At 42.6% G+C, this 27,034-nt stretch overlaps 2 protein-coding genes across 5 annotated transcripts in view; both read right to left on the bottom strand.

Moving 5' to 3' along the window:
• PDZD2 (PDZ domain containing 2) overlaps positions 1-27,034 on the bottom strand; it is a 342,311-nt gene that overhangs the window by 172,603 nt on the left and 142,674 nt on the right. The window contains exon 1 of one of the 4 annotated variants that reach the window (XM_032415462.1): positions 5,432-9,910. The exons of the other annotated variants lie outside the window; for them this stretch is intronic. The gene's annotated coding sequence lies outside the window, so the exon portion shown is untranslated. Of the gene's footprint in view, positions 1-5,431; positions 9,911-27,034 lie in introns of those variants that run through there. 4 annotated transcript variants of the gene reach the window in all.
• On the bottom strand, positions 23,412-24,026 carry LOC116639262 (60S ribosomal protein L31-like). Its single transcript, XM_032415465.1, has one exon. The coding sequence runs from the start codon at positions 23,861-23,863 to the stop codon at positions 23,459-23,461; it is 405 nt and encodes a 134-aa protein (XP_032271356.1). The 5' UTR covers positions 23,864-24,026; the 3' UTR covers positions 23,412-23,458.

The following is a 27,034-nucleotide window of genomic DNA, read 5'->3' as shown; positions in this document are numbered from 1 at the left end:
GGCAACAATACCAAGTGTTCAGGCAAGACTTGCCAGTCTCCATAGCCACAGGAGTGAATGGAAACTAGTGCTTGGCTTTTCACAGGGTGGGATGCATGGGGTTTCTTCATCACCTTGTTGTTTCAAGAACAGTCTTCACTTCTGTGACAGTCCCAGGATGTTCTCTCACTGGGATCAGCTAACAATCTCCCAAGCAAGGACTCCTCTTTTCCCCCACCAAATGTCTCCACAGTTATTCCTTCTTTTGAAGTTGGAAGAGAGAATAACATTAATTTCATCTGCCTGGGTAATAGAGTAGAGAGGAATCCTACTTGGAGCCAGAATAAGGAATTAGGCAGCTTAGATCTTCAGGAAGGTAAGCCCACCATCTGCCTTAATGTTCTTAGGAATGAGACCATGCATAAAGAAATGTCCATCTCTATCAGTCTGGCAGCAAATGATACTAAACCCTGATTCAAAATGGCCTTAGAGCCGCCTGGGTGGCTCAGTCGGTTAAGTGTCTGACTCGATCTCAGCTTAGGTCTTGACCTCAGGGTCCATGAGTTCAAGCCCCACATTAAACAAAACAAAAACAAAACCAACAAAATGGCTTGAACAAGGAGGAAATTAATCATCTCGCATGACAGGAACTGCAAGAGAGAGCCTGGTGCTTCTTGAGGACACTCTGGGATCTGCTCTCTCCTGGGTGTTGACTTCATCCTAAGGCTGGAGACAAGATGCCTACAGCAGTTCTAGACAGCAACATACCAAGGAAGCAAAGGGGTCATTTGCTCATGTCTTTTTCTCAATAATGAGCAAACCTACCCTAGACACTCTCTGAGAGACATTTCTTCACACCTCATTGCCCAGACTTGGATCACACACTCCTTTCTCCATTTGCCTCTGGGGTGTGGAACGGAGGTACCACAACCGGAATGTGCTAATCATCTCAGAAAATGGATGCTCCCGAGTCCACATGGCCACTAAACCACCCAATGGGCTTCCGGTGAGGACCAAAAAAGGAAATAAACATGAATATACTTCAAAAAAGTTAACAGGCTATACAGTTATTCTCACAGATAGAATTCTGGTAAGCTACATCAAACACGTTCAAAAATGCCTTCTGCTGGATACTCCACACATACAAAGAAGCATGGTTACTAACCTGATGGAGAAGATACTAACATATCTAGTAGAAATGCCCAATAACCACTCTATTCAGGACTTGGGCATTTTTATTTATTTTTTAAAAATATTTTTATTTATTTATTTGACACACAGAGAGGGAACACAAGCAGGGGGAGCAGCAGAGGGAGAGGGAGAAGCAGGCTCTCTGCTGAGCAGGGAGCCCAATGTGGAGCTGAATCCCAGGACCCTGAGATTATGACCTGAGCTGAAGGCAGCTGCTTAACCGACTGAGCCACCAGGTGCCCCAGAACTTGGACATTTTTAAGGATTATCACTGAAATGACTATATAATGTGGCCTATTTGCATTTCTATTCCAAGTGGGCACCTGTGGTAGAGGGGGGGTAAATACAGAAAGATCTGAGAGGAGGGTTCCAGGGCAAAGCTGGGGCATGAGGCAGAGACTCACTCCCCAGTAAACATGGATTGAAATGAGAGTAAAGGAATTTTTTTTTAAGCATGGGGGGAGGCATTTGCCAAACTCTTAAAGAGAACTGAAGAAGCAATGATTGCAACAAATTTTTGGAAGCTGGGAAGTGGTCTGTCCAGTGGTAACTGACTTAGCAGATTAGAGAAAGCGGAGTCTGAGAGACAGAGTCCAGAGACAGAGAGTCTCTGGAATTGGGGCCACCGGACAGGGGTGCCAAAGGCAGGAGGGCGGCTAAGAACCTGTGCCTGAAGCTGTCAGACGCCCATTATCTCCTTAGTCCTAGCTCCCGTGTGACTGCCTACATTCCACGACCGGTTTGCTCTGAGAAATCAGAGCAACTCTGGACTTGGACATCAAAGCTAGCTGAAGGAAGGGGTGCCACTTTAAAAACAGGGAAACAAGAGAAAGTCTCCATACCAAATGTTAGACTCCTGGTCTACACGGATCTGGCTCAGAGAATGCCACAGCCAACCAAGTCCCCTCGGTGACAGAGATGGGGATTTCTCTCACCTGGTCAGTTTCCTCTGCGAGGAATGACCTTCTGCCGAAGGTGGGGGCCCTCCGATAAAACTGCTTAGCACGATAATCCCGTTACAGGACAGGTGCTCAGGGCCAGCCGCACACCCGAATCACCTGGGGAGCTTCTAATGCTCGCTACTACCTGGGCCCTCTCAAGATCCTACATCATTCGATTGCTTGGCAAATAGGAATGGGAAGCTTACTGTGTGCCAGGCATTGTTCTAGATTCCGGAACACTGTTCTAGGTGTCTTTCTTGGAAAGAAGGAACTATTTATTCCTGGGTATAAGCCCCATCCACGCAGGCAGACCTTCCAGTTAACTTTTAAGTGATCAGTCCAGGATCATTAGGCATTAGAGGAAAGTTTTTTTTTTTTTTTTTTTGTTTTTGTTTTTTAACAAGCATGAGATTTAAAAACAAAAACTAAGAGGAAATCTGAGGGGAAAGAACTGTGCGGGGAATAGAGGAACACTTCAAAGAAGCTGTCATTGAGATCTGTAGAGAGTTGGAAAGATTTTCATCTGTGAAACCAGAACAGGAGGTTATAAAAAGAATATTTCAGAGATTTTTAAAAAGCTCTTGGAAATTAGAAATTTGATGGCAGACATAAAAACTCAGTGTATGGGTTGGAGGATAAAAGGAGGAAATTTCCCAGGAAGTAGCAATTTTTTTTTTTAAGGAGAGAAAAAATAATTAAAAATTCAATCCATGAAGATCCCCTTCCAAGTAAATAGATGTTCCAAAAGAGGAGAGAAATGATTTTTTTAATTCCAGAAAACTGTTCAGAACCAAAGGACATGAGTTTCCAGATTGAGAAGGTGTATTGAAAGCCAAGTAAAATGTATGAAAAAAAAAAAAACCTCACAGCATGATATATGAAAATGAAATTTCATTACAGAGAGAAAGGACATTACAAAGAACAAGGAGAAAATCCTAAAAACTTTCAGAGAGGGAAATAATTACTTTCAAAGCATCAGGAATTAGAAGGACAGACATCTCAATGGCAATATTGAACCTAAAGAGCAATGTGTTCCAAATTCTGAGGGAAAAGCATTTCCAACCTTCATACCCCATCAAACATGCAAACTTGGAAGGTCTTAAAACACTGATTATCCACGTACTTCTTCTCAGAAACTTCTAGAAGTTGTGTTTTACCAGAAAGAGAACAGAAACAAAGAAGAAGATGTGAGTCTAGAACACAGGGGATGCCATTTGGGACAGAGGCAAATATCAGTACCCAGCAGGATGAAGAAAGGGGATTTCAGGATGATGGGTGTGTGGCAGGCCTCAAGAGCAGCAAATCCAGAGCGGAAAGGAGGCCAGAGGGCTGGTGAGGGAGAGAACCAAGTGGAGCAGTATGTAGCTGCAGGATTTAAGAATACATCCAAAATATTGAAAGCTGTTGTCTTTGCGGCACAGAAGTTGAGTTTGGTGGAAGGTGGGGCAAGTGACTGTTGTTTCTAGTTATAAGCCTTATAGAAATGTTTGACTTTGAAAATTATATACATGTATTGTTTTGATAAAGAAAAAAGGGAAACTCAGGTCTAAATCAGATTCCAGAATGAGAACCCAGGACTAGAAGGCAGCAAAAGTACTTGGTGAAACCATTGGGAAACAAGAGTTGATGAAGAAGGCAGGGCCAAGCTCTAGGCAGAGCAGATGAGAACTTATGTCCCAGGAAATGGGCCAGAATGGGGTCACCCTTTCCCTTCAAGGAAGCAATTCCTAAGTGTGACCTGCCTGGATTTACAGAGGAGATTAGTAGGAACAGAGGATTAAAGGGAGCTGTACATGCCAAGTGCAGTGTCGGGCAATTTATGGAAGCCAGAAGGCGAGCAGAAAGGTGGTTTCTGGAAACTTTGCTGCTCTTTCCTGCTAGATTAGGGTAGGCCCTCCCTCAGACAGTTACGCCCAGCCGTGCAGGCTCACAGAGCTCAAGGCTGGAAGAGCACAAGCAAGCCTGAAATCCTGAGTCCACCTGGGTTTCCCCACTTTCCCTGGTACGTCCTATTTCTGTTTCTTCTGTGTGTGGCCGACTCTGAGAACTCCTTTTTTTCTTCTAGAACCTGACACAGGCCTCCTTTCCCAAAGCCCACCCTACCTGTGAGTCCTATGGCTGCATCCTAGGGACAATGGATTTGACTAGAGATCCGAAAACAAGGAACTGTGGGTAGATCCTGTTAACTTTGTTAACTATCTCAGCTAAAAAAAGGGCCACAGTGAATCTGTAGGTTATTGAGTGTATAGCCGTCAGATTAACATTGGAGGTAGAAAGATCCCCCGTACCTTATTTTTCAATTCATCTGCAAGGGCAAAACAGTCTAGGTGTGCAAAGTTTGAAAGAACTGTATTTCATGTGTATTTGAAGATGTTTATGTCATGCCTTTTGTGATATCATTATTTATGGTTTATGTCATGCCCCTTATGATATCAAACTCAGCTTGACCTATTTTTATGAAAAGTGTTTACTATTTACATTCACAGCTTTTCTCCCAGAAATGGTTCCCAGGATGATAGCTGTAGTTATCTCCTCCTTACAGGCATCTCAGGACACAAGATTGACTTAATTTCACCCCTAGTATTTATAAACTATCTACTAGGGAGTAACAACATGATAGATAAGGTCATTCTCTTCCCAAACATCTTTCATCTTTAAATTCTTAGATTTGTGGACACTAAATCAAAATGTTCTGTGCATCAGTGGTGGGGGAGTTGTCCAAGCAGGCTGTTTAGTAGTTTGGGGCAAAGATCTATCCCCAAAAGAGATCTTGACCTCCTGAGGGCTCAAAAAAAAGAAAAAAAAAAAGTTCCCGCTGGTCCCAGACGCATCTTTGCTCTAGCCCAAATTCCTTTCCCTGCTAGCCAGAGAGAAGCATGGGACAAGGGCGGTGTAACAGATGCCTGGGTTGCTGGAGCACCCCCCCCACACACACACGCACACACTTCGTGGGCTTCAACAGCACCCCTTGTCCGAGGTGTCTGAAAGAACCGTGGATCTGGAGACCCTCCACACTTGTCCCTTGTGCCCCCCCTCCCCTCCCCGCCTGTCACACACTCCAGGCGCCTCCTTCCGTCAGTAACTGACAAACCAGTTCCAAGTCGGTTACTCCTCCTAAGGAACACAGACCATCTCTAAACACGCCAATCCCCCAAGTCAAAAACAAGACACCCTGGTGATCTGCGAGATGAGTTAGTTGGCTGCGGCGTTTTTCCGAGGCTGTGGCTAAATTTCCACATTTGTGGATTCTGCCTCCATCTGCACCCCAACCCGATGGGGAGGGCAAGCCTGAGGCTTCCGTTTGCCAGGCTTATTCCTACCTCCAGTTCTGAAGTCACCTCGACGGGATGTCCACTGCGATGCCTCCGCCGGCGGCCGGCGTGCGGGTCGCGAGCCCCTGGCGGCGCTAATCCGTCGCGCCGGGACCCCGCGCGCGCGAGCCGCTGCCTGATCACCTGCCGCCGCGGGCGGGGCGCGGGAGGTGGGGGGCGCTCAGCTCGGGCTCCCCGCCCGGGACGCCGCCCCCCGGCGCGCCTCCGCGCCGTCCTTCTGGAGCCGGGTCCTGGCGGTCCGCTCCATGTCGGTGGGAGGACCCCTCCTCCCGCCCGCAGCCCGGGCTGGGACGTTAGGAAAAGACTGTAATGGGATCCCAGCTCGGCCCGTCACTCCCCGGCTCACTTGTCAAAACTCCACAGCATTCCAGAACGCCTTCCCCGGTCACTCCCTGGCGGGCAGAAGGAAGCCGCCCGCGGGAGGGTTTCAGGGACTCGGCGGTTGCCGGCGCAGACACCTTTGTTGACATCAAGCGCTCGGGCGGGGGGGAGGGGGGACGCTTCCCGCCGTAACCGGGAGCAGGTTTGGAGCCGAAAACGCCCTTCCCAGATACCCTCGCCCGGTCAAAAGTTCTCCCCCGAGCCGCGGCGAGAAGCTCCACCTCCCCGGCACCAGTTCATTTCATAACCGCTCCGTTTCATAACCAGCAGCAGCGTGGGTTCTTACAGGGGGTGGGTGGGGGAGCCCCAAACCAGAATCACAACCATCACACCGGGCAGGAAGTCAAGAAACTTTTCAGAAACCTCCAGTCAGAGTCTTTCTGCTGCTTGGACCAAATTTACCACCGCTGAATTACAATCGCCCGGTGACTGCACAACTTAAGCATTTCCTTTATACCTTCTCCCGCTCCCGCGCCCCTCCCGTCATCTGCGGGGTTCAGTCAACAAGTCATCCCCCGGAGAGGCATGAATGGGCTTGGGCCGCTCAGCCATCTCTCCAGCTGCAAACTGATGAGGAAGCCCGACCCACGAGGCTGAATTGTTTACATCACACCCACCGAGGGCTTCCTGTCTTAAATTAATGGGAATACAAATAAGACAGGAAAAGAGTGTTTGCTTTTCTAAAAGCGGAGGGAGGGCTCTCAGAGAGAGGGGGAGTCACCCCACATTTCATTGCACGAAGAGATTATTTTTTTAAACTTCCAATTTTATTTTATTCCACTTTTCCACTTTTAACACTTGTTGAAAAGTAAAAGCATCGCTGTGCCAAACCTCAAACCATTAAGGAAGTTCAGCTCACAACACATTTTCACCTGGCTTCGAAAGGGATCCAGGTCGGAGCTCCCAGAGGGAGCTAGAGGTATGGAGACCACCTGTGGTTGAACGGCACAAATCTAGGCACAAAACGAAGCCCTCTGCCTCCTGGGACTTGAGATGGACACACACTCATCCTACTCCTTGGGTTCATACCAGAATCTTGCCCCAAACCTATGTCTCTAAGCTATGGTTCTCTTTTTGGGCATCCAGCAAACCCTTAAAGTAAATTAGCTTTGCAAGGGATAGATCTGGTGGAATTCGAAGTAATTCATTATAAAGGAAGAGGCAAAAGAAGGCTTCAGTTCTCAGTTACCATTACTGTTACTGGACAGTGTAATTAGAGTCCGGGAGGGGCCAACCCATGTCAAGGCCAGGCTGGAAATCTGTCTTCTCTCAGAAGCAGCCCACAGAGCGCACTGGTAACTAATCATCATAATCACGGCTCCTGGAATCGCCCTCAGTTGCTTCATTCAGGTTACACAACGGCAAACCCAGAGACAGGCAGGAATGCCACGTGGTGGTGGTCCTCCTTTGAAAGTACTAGAAGGAAACAAAACCCCAGGATAAAGTGTATCTCCAGGAGGTGTGGGTATTGCAACCAGCAATGATACGTGGAGTTTAGGAGAACACTACGGGTGTCTGATGAGAACAAGCTTTGCAAGCCATGCCTCAAAATACGGCAATTCCTGGGTCAAAACCAGTTAGGCTTATGATTTTAGGAAAAGCCAAGTACATCAGAACTCTTAGAGTGTCTGGCTTACAAATATTATAAGGCTTCAGTGAATGTTGGCTCCTCACCCCCCCCTCCCTATTCCCTCTCCTCTGCTTTGGGGTGGTAGTCCTGGTAGATTCATTAGCATACTTTTATGAGGCATCTCAGTATCTGATAAGTTTTATGGGAATTAGGTTCAAATTGAAGATTTTCTAATAATTTCAGAAGTCATCCTTTCTTCCTTTCTGATTGCTTTCCCCACTGACAGTTTCTTAATGCTTTACTTCTAACTCTATCAATCTGGTTATGTAATTTATGATGTGCAAACCAATGTTGTTTAAAGTAAATCCAGGATTTTAAATTTAATACAAATAAATATTCCCCCTTCCCCCACCAACTTTGTTGTCAAGCTCAGTTTAGGGTGTGTATATGCCAGGAATTAAAATTTGACCACATCTGTATAATAACTTAATTTCAGGAAAGCTTTGGAATGCAGATGACATTCTCATCAGCAGGCTAGAAAGATACGGTGTGCTTGGTCTTTTCCCTCACCAGTTTCACTGCTGACTGGAAAACAGATCAATGGTTCAGTAAACAAAGGGGTGCTTAAAAAGTGGTCTCTAATTTTACCCTAGGTCTGGTTTAAATAATACTTACAATTGCTATGTGTACAACCAGAGTCTATAAGTAATATTAATTTGAGCAGAAACTGCTGATATATTAAGAGAATTCAAACACATGAAGGAAATGGTTCATTAAAGAGAGTTTAGAGTTCAGCACGAAGGCTGATTACGAAGTAGTGTCCTGAGGGGGATGATCAAAATGACAGGCACAAATGGGGCTTAATATCTAGATTTGAGAAAAACAAAGATGTGAGGATCACAGCAGACCATGTATTCAATATGAGTCTGCGTACTGTAGTGATAAGAAATAGGCAACACAACACTGGGGCGAGTTCACATTGGCAGGAGGTTGACATGAAAGGGAAGTGCCTCTCCCCACTTCTTCCTCCCCCATAATAAAGAATTTGGCAGCAGACAGATTCTTATTAGGGTGGTATGTCCAGTGTGAGGCCCCTTATTTTAAGGGAGTTGGGGAGACACTGGAAAGGTTCCAAAGGAGAACCAAAATGATTAAAGAGACAGAAAATAGAACCTTTGAGGGAAGGTTAAAGGATTTGCAATTGTTTAGTCTAGAGTAAAAACTGCCTAAAGGCAAACTTAACAGTCGTCTCCCATTTGAAGGGTTATTATAAAGAGGATACCGACCAGCTGTTCTTCATCTCCACAGGAGACAAAAGAGGTAAGAGACACAAACGCAACATTAAAATTCGGGTCGGACATGAAGAAGGCTTGCTTGATGCTAATGGTAACTGACTGGACACTGACATCACTGGACAATCTTCACCTATCAGACTCCCTCTTAAGGGATAGTCTCGCGTGTTTAGGCAGGAGCTGGGCTAGAGAACGCCTTCCATTCCCTTCTAGGGCTAAAGTGGTCATCATGACTCCATTGAATGTGGGAGCAAAGATCTTGAGCATCCATGCTCTATGCTCACAAACAAGGCACCACAAGAATGTGATCCTCCCCACAAACATATGCCCACATCTCTTTGGACCTTTGTTTATTGGAATGGGTATCTCTAAGAATATGTCCAACTCTTAGATACTGAATAGGTGATGTATATTTAAGAGACTCGCTCCTCTATATTGTTTCTCTGTACAGGCAACGTTGCTTTTTGTTTAGCGGGCACACAAATATTAGTTGATGATGATGTTAATGATAATTATAGCTATGGATTATTAAGTTCTTACTGTAATTAGGTTGGGCACTGTGCTAACAACTTTATGTAGATTATCTTTTTTTTTTCAGGAGCCCTGTGAAGTGGGACTAATTATTAGCCTTATTCTAACACAAGGAAACTGAGTCACAACAGGGTTAAGTAATAAAGCTAGTAAATGTTGGAGTTCCCACTTCAAACCCATCTAGTTTGACTCAAAAGGGTGTGCTTAACGATTACACCTCTGCCTCTCATCAAGTATTTTTACCTCTCAGGAGGGAGGAAACATTGCAAAAAGAAGCATTTATGCTTGTTGGCCCAAACTGAGTAAAAACCAAGACTTCTACAGGTTTATTTACATCACCTGGGGAGTGCAATCATTTTTCCCCAGCATAGGAGAGGAAAGGACTGGCTTTGCCTTCTGATCGGAAGCATACATTGCTGTCTCTCACCAAGCTGAAGAATCCAATCAAGGTTTACCTCTATTTTGTTATTTAGAGACACTTCGCTATTCATCTATAATCTAACCTTGCATATAGTAGGTCTTCCATGACTGTTGAAAGAATGAATACAAATGCATTACAACAGTGATGCTTTGAGACAAACTGAGCTGAATTGAGTTTTTGCAGCATGCTGGTGGGCAGACTCTGGTGGATCATTTCTCTGGGCCTCTTATCAGAGGTCCCCTGAGTCTTAAAATCCAACTGTTTCCTTTTTTTTTTTTTAAAGATTTTATTTATTTATTTGACAGAGAGAGACAGCGAGAGAGGGAACACAAGCAGGAGGAGCGGGAGAGGGGAAGAAGCAGGCCTCCCGCCGAGCAGGGAGCCCAATGCGGGGCTCGATCCCAGGACCCGGGGATCATGACCAGAGCTGAAGGCAGACGCCTAACGACTGAGCCACCCAGGCGCCCCCCAACTGTTTCCTTTAATTCAACATCTATGAGAAAACATATGGATGGGTCACATATTTTTCCACTGTCAACTACTTTTAGATGGAGAAAAGATTTTTAATGGGGTTTATTGAGTGCTGTTGTTTATCAACAATAGATGATTCATGAGTGAAACAAACATCAAAATGATTTTTAGAAAGGCAAATGAACCACACACAAAAAATTAAATGCCTTGATCCAAATTACTACAAAGGACAGATATTTTCCCATTAGGACAATTTATCCTGAGTCTATAAACAGAGAGGGGCATAATTATCCATGTGTTTGCTAACAGATCTAAACCTTATGTAGCTATAAAAAGCTGGAGAGAGGAAGAAAGAGGAAATTCCCAGGAGAAGATCCCCAACCACATCCAGGGCCATCAGATCTCCATAAATACAAAGCCCAGCAGTGGCACCAAGTGAAGCATGAGAAGAAACCTCAAGATTTTAACACAAGCCACAGAAATAACTTTGAATTGTCTTAAAACTAAACAATGACAATTCTACCCAATAAACTTGCAGCTGACACATGGACAGAATGGTGACTTATTGGAGTTCCAGATGTAGTTAATAGAAACACGATGCCCAGAATAAAAAAGGTATTCAGTAAATGTTGATTGGATGTACAGAAGAGTGAATGAATGTCTGAACAGATGCCCAGGCTGCCTCTTTCCTCCTTTAAATCTCTGTTGGAAAGATGTTTCTGAGGCTTCAAGCCCAAAGCCCCCACAGAGGGGTTGAACAATATGACACTGGTACTCTGGGAACAGTTGATGCAACCAGAGATGGTGTCCAACCCAAAGAGACCAATTTGTGACCTTGCCATAAATACAGGAAGGAGAACTGCAGCACCTGTGAACCTTGATTCAAAAGCTCCCATTATTTACAATATAGATTCTAAACTATTTGAAGTCCAACAGAATCAAGCACTAAGTGGCCAGCATCTATTGAACACTTACTGGATGCTGGGTTTTATTCTAAGCCCCTTGTATATTAACTCATTAAATCCTTATTACATTCTTAACAATATGTACTATCCTTATCAACCTGTTTTCCCGGCAATGAAACTGGGCTAAAAGATTCCTTCATGAGCTCACGGTCATGTAACAAGTGTGTGGAGGAGCCAGAATTCAAACAAATTCCACCTGGAACCAGTGTGGGCTCTTTGGCTACCCAATGTTACCTGTCCGAATCCTACCTCCCGCCACTCCTCAGCACAAACTCACTATTCCAATCAAACCGTTTATCCACAAATATTCAAAGAACATTCTCATCTCTGCAGGATGTGTTCCCTGACCTCCCTAGCCCACTGTTACCTCTCTATTCTGAGTGTTCACATCCCTTTTTCTCCAGTGAACGCAACTGGAACTTACCTGGCTCCTATCACATCTCTCCAACTAGATGTTAAGTTCCTTCAGGGGTAGGACAGTGTGTTGTATGGAAATCTGGGGATGTAGTCTGTAGAAAGACCTAGATTTAAAGTCCACATGCCATAATTACCACCCATGAGACCCTGAGTAAATCATTTAATTTTTATTACTCTTATTGGAACCATATTCCTTAAGGGCTTATTGGGGAGGAGAGCTTAAATGAAAAAATGTATATGAAGTGTTGGGGATGATGCCTAATATTGTAAGCTTGTGATTCTCAACCACCAGCTATTTTGCCCCCCAAGGGACATTTGGCAATGTCTGGAAATATTTCTGATAGTCATAACTGGGGAGGGGTGCTTCTGGCATCTGGTGGGTAGAGGTCAGTGATGCTGCTAAACATTCTACAAAGTATAGGACAGGCCCCTGCAATGAAGGATTATCCAGTCCAAAATGTCAATGGCAATAGTGCTAAAGATGAGAACCTTGCTATACACTATTAAAAATTTATTAAAAATGTTTCCATTCCCCTCCCTTTCCTTATTTTTTTACAGTACTGTGCTTATGGTAGGTATTCAGTAAATCTTTGTTGAGTAAACCTATTCATAAGTGGGTAAGTGAATGTATGAATCCTAGGACATTTTACTAGTAAACACCTGACTGGAGGTGTGGTCCAGCCATGGCAAGGGTTGAGTGGGAGTTAATTAACTTAGAACCAGAACTTTCCAATATCCACGCTCAGTGAAAGGAATTCTGAAATAAATCCAATCTAATACCAGGGGCCTGTGCCCAATGAAAGTGATGTCAAAGTTGGTCCTAGGAGAGCTGAAGAATTTAGACAAAGGCCAGCTCCTTCTGACTGGTGGCTTCCCAAATGACTTGCTATTACCCTGCAAATGCCCCCTCATCTGTTTCTAATCCCTACTCCAAAGAATAATAGAGCAAAAGAGCCAGAAGACCATGGAAGAATTTGTTCAACCGCTCATCCCTTGTCCACCACCCACCCCTGCAACAACCACACACAACTTGGAGCCCAATCAAATGAACTCACATCAAGACCATGGACTGGAAAACATGGTAGAAGTAAAAAGGACATGCAGTCATTACTTGGAGCCTTCATTCAACAGGTTCAGTAATATCGGCTGCAAGAACTAGAAATCCAAGAATAAAAGCCTACATTCCTGGATAGAGCATAAATCACATTAACAGAAACCAGAAACGAGAGAGAGAGTGAGGGAGAAGGAGAGAGAGGAAGGGAAGGGAAGGGAGAGGAAGGGAAGAGAGAGGAAACCATTCCTTCCATCTCCCATTCTCCAGGCTTCGTGGCAACATTTGCTTGCATTCCATCTTCTGCAGTCAGAAAATATAAATGGTTTTTGTGTAGTTGTAGATGAGAAAATTTAAAATTTTAGTCTCCAGTCATCTTTAAGCATCTCTGGGATGTTTAATTACCTGAACTAAATTACCTGCTCAGAACTGTGAGAACAAGATAGGTTCTTTTTTGCCTCAGGCCCCTGAACACATCGAAACTGGGATTGTCCTCCCTGCTCTAATCACCTTCACCTGGCTAATCCCTACTCCGGTCTCTGGACTCAGCTTAGACATCACCTTCTCCAGGGATTCCCCCGACCCTCTCCTAGACCCGTGAAGCTTTGGTAGCATTCCCACTGTCCATTCACTTGACTGCTTACCCTTCTAGACTATAAACTCTTTTAGGATAAGGTTGTATGGCCTTGTTTAATATTTTATTTTCAGGGCCTAGCACCATGCCTGGCATGTATGTGTGCCCAACGGATATTTGTTGAATGGGCGACTATAAATCAGGAAACTTCCAAATGCATTCATCCCTATTAATCCCTAATTACTTATTGAGTGCTTTCTATGAACCAGGAATAGGGCTAGACAACGGGAAAACAACAATTATTACCTTAATATTAATAACAATAACAGTAAAAACAATCACAGCTACTGTTTATTGGACATTTACTATGCACTAGGCATCATGCCAAGCTCTTCCAGTATTCTTTTATAATTATCCACCCAAAACCCCATGTGGCAGACACTATTATTATTCCCATTGAACAGATGAAGAAAGATGCTGAGCCACTTCTATGGACCTTAACCACACAGATTCTATGTGAAAGAATCTCTGACGTTTAAGTCCCTCAAGGTATATTTACATGGGCCTAACTCACATTGACTAAGAAAAAGTTACCTGTGAATTCACCCATGACCTTTGCTGATGTCTGTCCCCTTGCCTAGAAAGCCCCCATCCACTCTTCATATTGTCTGAAATTTATTTTTAAATATTTTGATACATCAAGTGATGATAACCCTAATCTACATTTTAGAGGCCCTGAGCTAATGTTTGAAGGACACTTATCAGAGTCCACGCTTGAAATATCACTATCTAAAGCTGCAGCAGAAAGTTCTGTTGTTCTCAAAATGGGGGCTAGAAATATTTTTTTTTTCATCTGTGGAATGAGAGATTTTTAAGATAAGTTGGTTAGAAAGGTTTGTGTAGCCACTTCTGAGTTACAAGAATCCTGCTGAGTTACAAGAATCCGAGGAGAATCAGCTCCCTGACACCTCTGACTGGTGCTTCAGCTGTGGAATACTATTGGTCTGGGGACCCCCAGTTAATGGAGGATTTTGTCACTGGGCCTGACATTAAAATCAGGCGATTCTTCTCACAGAGGGAACCTGCTGGGAAGGGGCTCACTGGAGCACCTACCAGAACTAGCAGTGGAGATGTCACCAAACATAAAAGCAGGTTGTGGGACTATTTCTGTGTGGGCTTGCTAATGCCTACTCCACGTATGGCAGGAGTCAAAGACTTGCTTTCATGGTAACATACCACCGGGAAGTGAGGTTATCAGACAGGAAGTATAGACCTTTCCTGATTGCTATTGATATTTAACAAAAGAGCCTGACAATCAGCTCAGGTCAGGCTACAACACCTTCTTTCCTACCTGGGTCTCTAGGCAAACACCCATTCATGTTTCAGCACTAAGCTCAAAAATCCTCGCTGCTGTGAAGGCTTTCTTGATGAGTCATCTCCCCTCAGGAGTTCTGAGGAATCATCTAGTTGTTGAAATGGCTGCCTGCATGTGACTGAGATCCTTCTGAGAAACCCCAATTGCTTAAGATAACCTGGGCAGGTCTCTTTCTACATCTTGAAAAAGCCCCAATTTAGCCAGTGGATTTATTTTAGAATATGATTTATTGAGCCAAGGGCCACACTAGGTTCTGAGGAAACACTGATAAGCAGCACTGACCGTGGGCCCAGTGAGCTCAGAGACCACAGTGGGACAAGGAAGGGGCACCAGGCAGTTTGTTACAATGCAGTGTGGGATAACTGCTAAGTCCAGGGAATTGTGACAAGCCCACCAGGGGAACCTAATTAGTCCTGGAAGGCCATGGAAGGCTTCTAGAAGTGACTGTAAGCTGAGCCCTGAGGATAAGCAGACATTAGCAAGGTGAAGAAAATATTCCAGGAAGTGAAAATGGCAAGAACAAAGGTCCAAGGCTGAGAGAGAGATGCCATGTTCTGAGGTCTACAAAGGGTCAGCCTGGCAGCAAGTTTGGTCAGCCTGGGGCCAGTGTGAGGAGAGCAGCAAACTGGGCAGTGGCTAGAGAAGTATGGTTTTGTGAGACAGTGGTTTGGGCTTCATTCTTGAAGGGCTTTTAGCAGGAGTGCCTTGAATGGATTTCCATGTTAGAATGATCATGTTGGCTCCAGGGAGAATATCCCAGAAGACCAGCTGGGTAGAGGCAGAGAGGGGTGAGGAAGCTGTCCTATGAATCCAGCCAAGAAAAGATGGCGCCTACCCTGGGGGCGTCTCTATGGACTTGTCCTTCCCCTTTATCTGGGATAAAACTCGGGCATTGCTCAGTTTACAGGCTCTCTCCCTCTGCTAGACTGTGAATCCCTTGAGGGCAAAAATTGGACTTTATTTATCTCTGGAGCTTCGGTACCTGCAAGTGATAAAGCCCCCAGTAAAGGGTTGGTTGGTGCATGTCTAATGACAGAATTCCTTATGGACAAAAATGATTTCCTTTTGCTGAATGCCTCATCATCAGACCTCCACCCCACCCCTACATCCCTTCCACATCTTCTCTGCTATTGCTGTCTGCAGATATCTCTTGCAGCAACTACTATTCCCTTTTACATTTGGTTGGTCCAAGGGATAAGTGGACTTGCTTCCCTTCATCAGATGCAGATTTTGATTCTAGTCTTCATAGCCCCCTAAATATCTTGCACTGCCCTTTTCTCCCACCGTGGCCCAGCTCATTCCACCACTCTGTGCAGGCAAGACTTTACACAGGTCCCTCCCCCACCATCTTGAAAGTTTCCCAGGGGTGACCTCACCTATGTGGAGCACCTACTCCCTCCCATCTGATATCCTAAATCCATCTCATTATTTAAGTGAAAAAATAAAAGTTTCACCATCTGCAAGAAGCATGCATGAATTCCAACTAACCTGGTACAGAATCTTACCCAAACTTAGTCCCATTAATATGTATTCCTGTCAACTGCATATAATTTGATGGTTCTCCATGTTTTCTCTTCAAGGACATAATACCAGAGATTTGCAGATTCACCTCCTTGTCTCTACCTCCCTTGCTTGTACTTGTACTCAAAGTCCTTCTTCATCCACCCCTTGCCCTGTTCCCTGGACCAAAGAAACTTCTTCTAGCCCACAGAGGTCTTCACTTTGACCTACTCCTGAGAATTAGGACTTAGAAGGATGGATTTAGAAGCATTTAATCCAATCTGCCTCTAGGCCTGGTCCACACTTCAGCCCTGTCAGCTGACTTTATAATAGTGAGCACTATGTTACCCAGAAGGGCCTTCATAGACTCTTAAAGAGAGTTAAAACTGGATAGTACCCCAGAGATTTTTCCTTTTCCCAGAGGCCTTCACCTACCAGGGGCTGGTGCCTTTCCTTCCAAACAGGTTTGTACCGCTGTTGCCAAATAAAATATAAGAGACCCAGTTAAATCAGAACTTTAAGTGAAAAATGAATACTTTTAAAGTATAAGTATGTCTCAAATATTGTATGGGATTTTTTATTTGCTAAATCTGACCACCATAGTTTGTACTTGTTACTCAGAGGTTTATTTTTTTTTAAGATTTTATTTCTTTATTTGAGAGAGAGAGAGCATGAGCAGGGGGAGGGGCGGGGGAGAAGGAGAAGCAGACCCCCCCCTGAGTGGGGAGCCCAACGCTGGGCTCGATCCTAGGACCCTGATATCATGAGCTGAGCTGAAGGCAGAGGCTTAACCAACTGAGCCACCCAGGTGGCCCATGTTACTTAGTTTTTATAAAAATCATATCTACACTCATCAATAGGTAAATAATTATCCAGAAAACAAAGCATATATACATTGTTAGAACATGGAACCCTTGAAAAATATTCTTTGTGCTCTCTGTTTCTCACTCTGATGAAGGTCTTCTTATAAGGGTAGGTTTTTAATCATCTTTATAGTTCACATGGAGTCCCTCACCTCTCTGCCCTACCTTTCTCACTTGGTTTATAATTCTCTTCCCTTGATTACTCTTTGCATCATTAGGTTCAACCATTTGACCTTTCTTTCCTTCCCAAGCAATTACTATTCAATTGAGTACTTCACCTTGACTTGCTCGGTCTTATGATGATGTATCAAAACATCTCCTCTTTACAAGTCAGTGAACCACATTAAGGAAATACTGAATGGCTAGTAAGTAGTTCCCCAATCAATTCTTCCAAATTGACCTCAAGGATCAGATTCCTTTTCCCAATTGCCCCACGCTCTCCAATTCTGGGAAATCCAGAAAAGCAACACCAGGACTCCAGACCTGGCTCTGATCTGGTCTATCATTGCTTCCCATCAGCTGGAGAAAGTTGGGAAAAGCAAAGGACCAGATAAAGCTCCAAACAATATTCTCACAAAGGAAAAGACTGGATCCTTCTCGGTCCCAGGGGCCACCTCAACCATGTTGTTTACAAAAGCCACACTATTTACAAATAGTGCCATACAAAGGGCATGCCTAACATCACCCCAAGGAGTGGAGAGTTTAACCCATTTATAAATGCATGTTTGGGGGGAAAAGGGCATGAAAGGGAACTATGACTTTCCAGTTTTCACAGAGTAACTGAGATTCCACGTAAGAGACTGTGGGTGAGACTCAGAGGGAACCAGCGTAGCTGGCAAGATCTGATAAGTCATGGATGCTCCCGGGTGGGCTGGTTAGGAAGGAAAGACATTAGTGAGATCCAGAAGGAGTTGTTAGTGTATCAACGGGGGAAAACCCACTTTGTATGACCAGGGTCACAATTTAAAAACAGCCATTGTGGTTGAGAGGCATGTCATTGCTATTTAAAACTTCCATCATATTATTAGTATTATCATCACTCTCATCTGACTATCACTTCATTCCCCATGAGGAAGATAAGACAGATCATTGTCACACACACTTTATAGGGAAAGAAACCACCCTGAGAAGGATGGAACTTCTAGAGACCAGGTTTCCTGACTTCTGGTCCAGGATGCCTCCTTTGCCTAGCAGATAGTTTTTGGTCTATTAGGTACCAGCTGGACACTGGCCAGAAAGCCACTTTCAGACTCATCCCAGTACCTCTGGAAGAATGTGCTAGGATTAGGGTTTGGGCTGTACTGGAGTGAGCAACCCAGTGGGAAGAGGAAGGCCTGGGTTTGGATCCTGGCTCTTCTTTGCCAGTGTGGATTCTCTCATCTATAGCTGGGGATAATGACAATTACCTCGCAAAGGTGCTGTGAGCTATAAAATGAGCTGACGTGTGTGGGGTCCTGGCACGGAACTGCAATATGCATAAACATCATTATTAACAATGGCTCTAATTGTAGGTTCAGGAATCTCACTTGCATAGAGGAGTTCAAATATATGCAAATCCCCACTAAGATAGGGAAGAAAGGGATGGAAACTGGTAGTTTTTCAAAGCTACCAAAAGATTTGTTGAGTTATATGTTTTTCTGAAGTGACAAGAGAAAGCTGCAAATTAATAATGGCTCATATTTGTCGAGCACTTGCTGTGTGTCAGACACTGTGCTGAAACTTTACATGGATATCCTCATCTTCTCTCCCATCACCTTATGTCTTAGGTATTGTTCTTCTTTGCTCCAATTTATAGGTAGGGAAATCCTTGGTTTAGTGGGGTTAAGAAATTGCCTGATGTTACATGTTTTATAAGTGATGGGATCAGGACTCATTAAATTCATGTTCTTAAGCACACATGTGTAGTCCAACCAAACCATTCATGTGTGCATGTTTGCATGCAAGTTCGTAAGGAAATATACCAAGTATCAGCAGCGGTTACCTCTAGGTGGTGGGATTACAGGTGATGTTGACTTTCTTCTTTATGCCTTATTGAATTGAATACTTACTGCTTTTATCATTTAAGATGTTTTTCATTTTGATAACAAACACAAACTTTAAAAATAAACCAAAATGAGGACACATGTGGGGGGAGGAAAGATATAAATAGGCATGACATTTTCAAAGACCATCATATTAAACTTTCAATTTTTTCTTTCAATCCAAGAAACCTTCATAGAATAAAATGAACTTCTTGAAAATAAGAATTATATTCCTCCCTGCCACCTGAAAGCTCAGGTTCCATCAGCCCTGTCTTTCAGGCAGATTTGAGTTCTAAATCTTAAATCTGCTCATGGTTTGAGCATCAACATTAAACCAAAGAATTTTACAATTACCTACAACATCACCAATGAGTTAGTAAAATCCTTTTTGTTTTACTACATTTTCCCTTTGCACAACTACTTATAACTTATGAGCAAACTCCTTTCTCTTCTCTGGTCATTACCAAGGGATACAATGATGATAGATCAGCAAAGCGAATATTCATCTTACTATTTGCTCTGAACTCCGAAGTCTTCCTCAAGGAGAACTGTGATGATAAATAAGATTCAGTACCCCCTGTAAACAGAGCTAGTCCTCAACGATGACCTCCGTGGGAGAGTATGGAAAGCAAATCAAAGGAACTCAAAAAATGATGACTTTTTCCTGTTTTTCTGCTGTTGGCAATAGTGCGTGAGGAGCATGAGAAATTCACCTGTCCTCCAGAGCTGGGGCTCAGTTTCTTCCTGGTGAGAGCTGCTGGGGTCCCCTAGGCCATATGATCTGGGAGGATGAGAGGGAGGTGTTCTGAGAAGCCAAGAGGAAGGCTGAGGGAGACAGAGGCTGTGCCCTCCCTTCATCCCATTGGAGCTTGCTTATAAGATGAGGCTAAGAGGCTCTCACAAGAGCAAATGGTTTGGAGTTCAACTAAGCAAGGTGTCCAGATTGCCTTCATAGATCTGACTTCCTGGGAATGCCCAGACTTGGAATTATCTGGAATTACAGTTGCTGCGCTAGATGCATGAAGGTGGCAGGGAGGTAGGATAGCCAAAATTGCATCAACACCAGACTACTAAATCAATGAAAAACCACCACTAAAAACCACAGACCTGTGAAGAAAACAGAGACAACTTGTCTGCCTACCCTTTGTTCTCTTTAATTTCATAAAGCAATGCCTCCACGTAAGTTTTAGAGAACTCACCTGTACATTTGCATGTCTGTGTACCTGTTTGAATTTTGGTGATTTTCAAAGTGGAAAAGTGGGATTAATGATCAAAGTCTTCTAGACTCTGAGACTGTGCTGGCCACATGCTCATGCAAATCACTCTGGATAGCATTTCCAGCTCCACAGGTTTCCAGAGTCTAAAATATACCCACAGTCCATAAAGTCTGGAAATACAAAATATTATTTTTAGTATTTTCTTTTTTACAGATTGAAGATGTCCTTGACAGAATTTTGTACATTTTATCCATGTTTCCAGAATTAACAGACACCATATGTATATATATTTTTCCCCTCACCCTCTCTTTTTTTAAGCCTTTCTTCCTCTCTTCTTTAGTCTTGACTCATGATTTGCTTTATTTTGAGCTACTGTATCAGTCAGGGTTTGATCAGAGAAGCAGGACCATCAGGACCAATACATAACATGGGATTTGTGATAGGGATTTGACTTCACACAATTGTGGGAGCCAGTTCCAGAGTTTATGTACTCGTAAGGCTGTTTCTTCTGTCTGAGGCGGGGCCTGAAATCAGCAGGGCAGGCAACCCAGAAGGAAATACTCAGGTAAAGTGGGGAGAGCCAGGGCCCACAGAAACGTTTAAGGAAGAACGGGAACCTGCCTCACCCTCCAACTCGGATGATTTTGCTGACCTGTATTAGAGCTGAACATGCTTCTGGACCAGGCATCAGGGGAGCTGGAGGAGGAGATCAGAGGCTGGAGGAACCATATCGCCTGCCCTGGCCCGGGGGTCAGGGAACTGAGGGAGGAAACCCGGAGGAGCTGGGAGGCAGAGCTCCAGCTGCTGTACCATTCCAAAAAGGTGAATTACAAGAGATGGTGCCCAGCACTCTACACCAACCTTCTGAGTGCTCACATGCACACATACATTCCAAATCTCATACCCAAGTCCTCTCATGGCCCACACTAACACAGAAGTGTGCAAGGAAGACATCTGGGAAATGTAGCACTAGCTTAGTTAAGTCAACCCCAAAACAAATCCAGCATCTCCTCCACTTCGAACTCAGATTCTCCAGGCATCGGCCCCACAGTGAGGCCGTGAACATTTTATCTCCAAAATGGTATGGAGTAGGAATTGGCAAACCTTTTCTGCAAAGGGCCAGAGAGTAAGTATTTTAGGCTTTGTGAGCCACATATGGTGTCTGTCTCATTCTCTTTATGACCTTTTAAAAATGTAAAATTCATCCTCAGCTGACAGGCAAGAGTTTGCTATTCCCCGGGAAGAGAGCCACAGCCTGAGAATTTGGAGGCCAGGCTGCTCCTCTCGGCTCCAACATGAATTCCCTGGAACCTAGAGGAAGTCACTTCGCCTAGTGGGCTTGGACCTGCTCGTCTGCAAAGTGAGTGCTTTGGGCTAGGGCAGCATCAGGAGTGCACCCCAAAGACACAACAGTCCGAATTCTGAGGGGAGTACATTTTGTTTGAAAATTCAATATAGATTCTTATTGTAATATAGATTATTATTATTATTAAATATAGATTCTTATTGGGAATTAATTCAAGTATGTATTTCTTCTTCTTTCAAAACCAAATTAATATATATGATATTAATAATGCTGGATAGACTAGATACCTTTTTCTAAACAGAATTTCTAGAGGTGATCATAAAAGCCTTCGCCTACTCCTCCATTTTTGTCATTAGAGCACCATCTTGGTAGAAGAGGTTTTAAGAAAAAGGAGGATTTAGACTGAGTTGTGGAAATGCGCAAAAATCATGTTTGTTTGTTTTTGCAAAAATAATAAAATTACTACTCCTTTATGGAGAAAAGACTGAAACAAGCTTACACAAATGCCATCAGCATACTAATTTTTTAAGGGTACATTTCAATCTATTTCAAAACATATTAAGTCAGACTGGTAAATTGGGAACACTAATAGAGAACGCCTTTTGCAAACACAGCAAATTAAAAAGCACACAACATATAATACTTCTATTTATTTTTAGGTGGACAATTATGGAAATTGCAAATCTGGATCCCCTGGAGTTTAAGACTACATTCTCAATGACTGACGCTTCTGCCAGAAATAATGGGACTGACTCACGACCAGCGACAGAAGATGCACAAACCCAAGACTTCCATTTTAAGAAGGAATAATTTATTTTATTCAACAAACATTACTGAGCTTTCATGATGTGTTAGATGCTGTGCTAGTTAGAGATGCCCACTCAACCCAAGACCTTGAAGCTCTGGTTTTTGCCATTGATAGAACATTAAACATCAGCTTTAGAAATCAGTGAAGGAGAAGATGAGCTTGTTTCTGTAACTGTCCCTAGATGAACTCTTACCACTTGGTCAGTGAGGCAGGGTCCTCGGGCTAAAAGATAAACTTTAAAAAAGATTAAATAGAGCAGTACAGAGAAGAAAGGTATAGAAGATATTTGAGGGATAATAACTTGCAATGGTCTCTCGTGGTAACAACTGGATCAATGACCCACATCAGTGACCACCATCCTGCTGTTTTATCTTTGGATTGTGTACACTGGAAGGAGGCAAGCATAAAAATGATATAAATTGTCTTGCTCTAAATCATAACACACAGAGTATTCTTTCTTTGTCTCAAAAGCAACTGAGCGTTGAGTCCATTTGACTGGGCTATCAAAGGTATGAAATACCAGCAGACATTTCTGAAAAGCAAATATTCCTGAAGACTTCAGTTTTTTTTTTTCCTTTTTGATTACTCCTTACTTAGGACAACTAATAACAGAATGAAATAAATCTCTTAAAAGATATATTTCCCAGTCAAGGAACTTTTTCTTTTCTCCACAAGCTGTGGTCACCCACCACCTTTTAGGCTTGAAATACCAAAAAGAAAAAATCACCAGGATTAAGTACTGCAAAATATTCCAGGGAGCAGAAAGATGTGCATGAAGATGTCACTATTGAGTCATAGCTTAGAGCCATTCTCTACCTTCTTTTTCTGTTGCACAGTCCAAAACATTTTTGGAGGGTGTCGACAAATTCAAGAAACTTTGCCACTTCATCTTTAAGCTGATGTCTTGTCATGAAAGCAGCTGTGTTAAATTCCAGGGACCCTTTTTAAGCAGAAGCTCTTTATTATTTTCTTTGACTGAAAAGGTATATTAGTTAAAAATGGTGGGTATAAGTATATCCTATTCTATATCTTCAAACCTGGTAATCAGTGGTTAGCTAGCAATTGGTGGTGGGCGTGGGCAGTCACTCCAACTGGGCACATTCATCTCCAGACCTAGGGATCACTAGAGAAGGAGGCAAGGGGTAGAGGGAGACTTTTTCAGGTGTTTTCTCCTCTTGGCAACAAAACATAGATAGCTTAGTTTCTTTTTTTTTTTTTTTTCAGTTTTATACCTTTATTTGACAATCAGCGATTAGTTCTCATCCACATTAACTGTCTGCAGATTTTTGAAAGTGGTGACAGGTACATAGGTAACCAGTGTGTAGAGCTTGTTTGGTGAATCTTCATCCTCGTTACGTTTTCTGGACAACCGCACACGGATACGGTATGGAACATTCCTTATTCCTTTGGCCCAGACAGCTTTGTTGAGCCTGGTGTCAATGTGCACATCTGGAGTTCCCATCTCCTTCATGGCAAATTTCCGGATCTCTTTGAGTGCCCGAGGGGCACGCTTCTTGAAACCCACTCCATGGATGCGCTTGTGAATGTTGATGGTGTATTCTCTGGTCACTACCTCGTTGATGGCAGAACGGCCCTTCTTCTTCTCGCCACCCTTCTTCGTGGGAGCCATTCCGCCGGGCTCTGGTTGGAAAGCCATAGCTTAGTTTCTAATGCTTCTTGCCTCCAGAATTGTGAGAAAATTAATTTCTCTTCTTTAAGCCATTTAGTCCATGGTTCTTAGAAGTCCTAGCAAACAGGTACACTTTTTAAGGCCAAATAATGTTCCATCATATGTATATACCATATTTTATTTATCTATCCATTCATTGATTGACATCTGGTTTGTTTCCATTTTCTGGCTATTGTAAATAATGCTGCTATAAACATTGGTGTACAAATAGCTGTTTGAGTCCCTGCTTTCAGGGACTTTTGGGTAGGCACCTTAAAAGTAGAATTTCTGGGTCATATGGTAATTCTAGTTTTAAAATTAAATTTATTTAGTTTAATTTTTTTGAGGAAGCACCATATTGTTTTGCATTTTTTATTTTATTCATCACTCATGGCAAAAGGTTATAGAGGAAATATAAAACAATATGTATGTATATATATATTAGTTTGGATTCTGTAAAATTTGACCTCCATTCTCTTTTAAAGCACTTTTGTCTTCTACTATGATGAAAATTTCCTTATAAAGACAAAATTGGTTTTTAATCATTTTTATTAGTTATTTCAAGTCTTTTATTTTTGCCCAACATTTTCAGTTAATAGGTTTTCACAACCTTTGGTTACTCCTTGTAACATTCAGTTCAACTACTTTGACCCCTTTTCACTTCCCAAGCAATTACTCTTAAATGTCCATATCACTTTGACAGACAACATCTTGTTTCAGTCTCCATCAGTACATCGCCTCTTCTACTGGGTAATGATCCATGATAATGAAAAACAATGAAATGGACTGGGTGCCCACACCTCAGAAACTGCCCCAAGGAAGGCCTTCATGCCCCTTGCTTTCCCGCCGAGGGAATTGCTCAAGATAAACCCTGAGGCTGAGCTGTGCCACAGTAGCTCTGCATTAGCTGGAGAAACCTTGGTCAGGAAAAGCAAAGAAATCTGTATGGAAGGATAATACTTCTTCCAAAAGCCTCTGAGAAACTGTCCCTCTGTCTGTAAAATCAGAACATTTGGACAATGTGCAAAAGTCCTATGTAAACACATCTAACTTTATCCTGAAGAGATCCTAGCTTCTGTGTTTATGATGATTAAGTGCATCTACAAGTCTTGGAAAAAGGGATAGAGAATTACAGCCAACACTCCAGGGCCTGGTTTAGTGATGGGAGAATCATTGTAATGATAGAAGAATTTTGGAAGGCAGGAGGGATTTGACAGAGATAAGTGGGTGCCCAAGTATGCTAATTATTACAAAAAGTAAAATTGAAAAATTTAAAAATAAACTTAACAAGTAAAATAAAGAACAATGCCTTAGATTAAATGTATTAAGGGGGTGGCTTGAGGAGAAATTTGAACAATTAGAGTAAAACAGATTGTTGGAAAAAACCTCGATGGTACCAGACAGGAAAGTTGTCTTGTGATGATTAATACCATTTTACTTTGGTTAAGCAAGAGGTGGTTAATAACTAGTAGGGGTGTGAGGGAGGGCTCTGAGGTGCTAGTAAAGTTCTTTTGCCTCATTTAGGTGATGATTAATATAAAAATTCACTAGCTGAACACTTATGATTTTTTCCTTTTTCTTTATGTATGTTATACTTCCAAAAAAAGAAAAGTTTATTGGAAGAAACACTTCTGGAATGATAGAATAAAAACATCCACAAATCTACTCCTTCATAAAAGCAACAAGGAAAAAATTTATCAAAAGCAACTTTTTCAGAACTTGAAAATCAACCTGACGCAGCCTAAGAAGCACTTAGAAAAACTGCTGAATCTCAGTAATCGCAGTGAGATTTGTGGCATTTTAACTTACACTATTACCATCCCTTTCTTCCCAGCTCCACACAGCCTTGAAAATCAACAGCCTTACAACTATGGTAGCTGTGGAAATAAGCAGCTTAGCTGCCACTGGGTTAGAAAAAGTTTGAAGACCTGTAAAATCTCTATCCCCAGAGAACTGTCAGTATTTGACCTGTCTGATGACTCTATGAAAATCTCCATTTTTCAGAACAGCCTTATTCCTAGGTCATTTGTTGAAAACAATCAGTGACAATTGTTTAACATCTGTAGCTGCCTAAAAAAATATTTGCAAATCATATGCTTGTATATCAAGAGTCTATATAGAACTCTTACAACACAGTAACAACAAATAAAGGTAACTGATACAATTACTACATGGGCAAAGGATTTAAATAGACATCTTCCCAAAGATACAAATGGCCAAAAGTGCATAAAAGAGTGCTCAATGTCATTAGTTACCAGGGAATGCAAATCAAAACCACAATGAAATACCATTTCACACCTACTAGGATGGCTGTAATAATAACGACAGATAATAACAAGTGTTGGTGAGAATATAGAGAAATTAGAACCTTCATACACTGCTGGTGGGAAAGTAATATGTGCAGTCCTTTTGGAAAGTTTGGCAGTTCCTCAAAAAGTTACACATCGAGTTACCATATGACCATCAATTCTATTCCTAAACATATATCCAAGAGAACTGAAAACATAAGTCTATACAAAACTTGCACATCAATGTTTGCAGCAGCATTATTTGTAACAGTGAAAAAGTGGAAATGACCCAAATGCCCATCAACTGATGGATGGATAGTTAAACAAATGTGGTATAGCCATACTAGGGAATACTATTTGACAATATAAAGGAGTGAAGTTCTGAAATATACTACAACATGGATGAACACTGAAAGCATTATGCCAAGTGAAAGAAGCCAGTCACAAAAGACCACATACCAAAATACCCAGAATAGGCAAATCTAGAGATAGAAAGTAGATTAGTGATTTTTGGGATGATGAAATTTTCTAAAAGTAGATATTAGTGATACTCAACTCTAAATGACTTTTATAGTATATGAATTATATCTCAATAAAGCTGTTAAACAATAAAGTTTACTTTAAAAACTTCTTCATATTATTATTAATCATATTACCCTACTCTAAGGGCAAGGCAGTTTTCCAAGGCATGGATGCATGCTCTATATATTGTATGTATTGTACATCAGTATTCCCCTAACAGGTAGAACCAGGGCTAAAACATAGTACATGGTCAACAGATATCCTCATATGAATAAAAAAGTAGAGAGATTAACAAACTGTCTAGAACCAGATTTCCTGATTTCTGATTCTGCCCATTTACAGTAGTGAG

The sequence above is a fragment of the Phoca vitulina genome, unplaced genomic scaffold, assembly GCF_004348235.1.
Source record: "Phoca vitulina isolate PV1807 unplaced genomic scaffold, GSC_HSeal_1.0 scaffold17, whole genome shotgun sequence".
Lineage (NCBI taxonomy): Eukaryota > Metazoa > Chordata > Mammalia > Carnivora > Phocidae > Phoca > Phoca vitulina.
Note: the sequence above shows the minus strand (reverse complement) of the source record. Positions and strands in the feature narration are given on the sequence as shown.